General features: G+C 55.9%; 1 protein-coding gene across 1 annotated transcript, besides 9 other annotated features; it reads left to right on the top strand.

Annotated features, from left to right (window-relative positions):
* Window positions 1-72: 72 nt before the first annotated feature.
* Window positions 73-128: a microsatellite.
* Window positions 129-344: 216 nt separating this feature from the next.
* On the top strand, window positions 345-674 carry Tco025E_04530 (uncharacterized protein; the record flags this gene model as incomplete). Its single annotated transcript, XM_029371440.1, has 1 exon — window positions 345-674. The coding sequence occupies one exon, from the start codon at window positions 345-347 to the stop codon at window positions 672-674; it is 330 nt and encodes a 109-aa protein (XP_029228575.1).
* Window positions 675-817: 143 nt separating this feature from the next.
* Window positions 818-846: a microsatellite.
* A 98-nt stretch (window positions 847-944) lies between these two features.
* Window positions 945-969: a microsatellite.
* Window positions 970-1,073: 104 nt separating this feature from the next.
* Window positions 1,074-1,107: a microsatellite.
* Window positions 1,108-1,175: 68 nt separating this feature from the next.
* Window positions 1,176-1,186: a sequence feature (A-rich).
* Window positions 1,187-1,258: a microsatellite.
* Window positions 1,259-1,276: a sequence feature (A-rich).
* A 59-nt stretch (window positions 1,277-1,335) lies between these two features.
* Window positions 1,336-1,352: a microsatellite.
* A 65-nt stretch (window positions 1,353-1,417) lies between these two features.
* Window positions 1,418-1,477: a microsatellite.
* Window positions 1,478-1,510: the final 33 nt, after the last annotated feature.

The raw sequence follows: 1,510 nt of genomic DNA, 5'->3' as shown, positions 1-1,510 counted from the left end.
GCCGGCAGGCGGCTTTTGTCTCTCGCTCTTTTTCCCTTGTCTCGCCACTTGCAGCGAGGGGCCGCCTGTGCGTATGTATAAATACATCTCTCTCTCCCTATATATATATATGCATATAATACACATATGCGTGTGTTTGCTGTTTCTGTTTGGTGTCGTGTTTTTTCGCGTCTTTGCCCGCCTGCATGCAAATGCCACGAACGCCTTCCCCCCGCTCCCACCCGTGAGCAGCTGCACACACGACCTGTGAGAAACCCCAATACAACACCCACCACAGACACCCGCACAAACGCACAGAGAAGTAAAAAAAAAAGGAAGGGAACCGCAGACAAACAAACGGAGCGATGGTTGGCCTGTCTTTGAAGCTCGACGTTAAGTTCTCCAACTTCAATGAGTTCTACCTTTACTACCTCTCGAAGCACATGCAGCTGTGGACGCGCCGGGGCCACGTCGCTGGGACCATGCTTGCCGGCCTCCTCCTCCTGCTGTCGCTGGTGAAGCGTGGCTCGGTGGCGTGCGCCGTTAGCGCCCCCATTGTCGGCTACGGCGTCGCCTGGGCCAGCGACGTGGCGGTGGAGGGCATCGCCCCAACGTCGTTCAACCACCCCTGGTGGTCGTTCCGCGCCAACATGCAGCTCGTGAAGGATGTGCTCTGTGGCAAGCAGTCGCTGTAGACCAGCGGGTGGGGCGAGCGGGGGGCACGGGTCCCTCCGTCCCGCCGCCCTTGTGCTGCTCCCTGTGGCGGGGCGTGAACTGGGCCCAACAGACGGTGCTGCCGTCGTCGTTGCATTGTCCCCGGGACCCAGCGCCTCCGCGTAAAAAAAAAAGAAATAAAAGAAAAAGAAATGAAGAGCAAATCACAACACAAAGAGCAGATGGGAGCGGCATGCAGGAATGTGGAGGGCGGCGACGGTGGAGGGCGGCGACGGTGGAGTGCGCCACACCTCTCTCTCTCTCTTCCTCTCTCTCCCACTGTACCAAACAATTCATCCACCACGGGATGAATGGACAAATTCATGTGTATACTTTTCTTTGCGTGAGGAACGAAGCCGGGTGCGTGGGGCGACGAGGAGGCTTGATTGCCTGCTTGCTTCCTTCCTTCCTCGCACGGGGCCGTTGTCATTTACCTATTTATTTGAACGCACTTTGCTTACGGGGTTTTGCTTCTTGTACGATTAGTTTTCGCTTTTTGTTTTTGTTTTTCTTCTGTTTTGTCTTGTTTTTTTGTTTTTGTCTGTCTGTCTGTGTGTGTGTGTGTGTCTGCTTGCGTGTGGTGCCGGCTGCAATAACCCACACCCCCCGTCTGCCGTGCGGGAGGGGCTCAGGCGCTTGACAGGGGGGGGGGGGGGGGGTAGGCGACGTACTTCCCCGGGGCCCGCGAGGAAAAAAGGGGGGCGGACCACCGCCGCAGAATTGTAAAAAAAAAAAGAAAAAAGAAAGAAGAAGAAGAGGGGAACAGACCAAAAACAAAAAAAAAGGAGGGGCGATAGTTGGCACGCGTGGAGCTGCG

This window comes from Trypanosoma conorhini (genome assembly GCF_003719485.1).
Source record: "Trypanosoma conorhini strain 025E chromosome Unknown Tco_14.4_contig_00234, whole genome shotgun sequence".
Taxonomy (NCBI): Eukaryota; Euglenozoa; class Kinetoplastea; order Trypanosomatida; family Trypanosomatidae; genus Trypanosoma; species Trypanosoma conorhini.
Note: the sequence above shows the minus strand (reverse complement) of the source record. Positions and strands in the feature narration are given on the sequence as shown.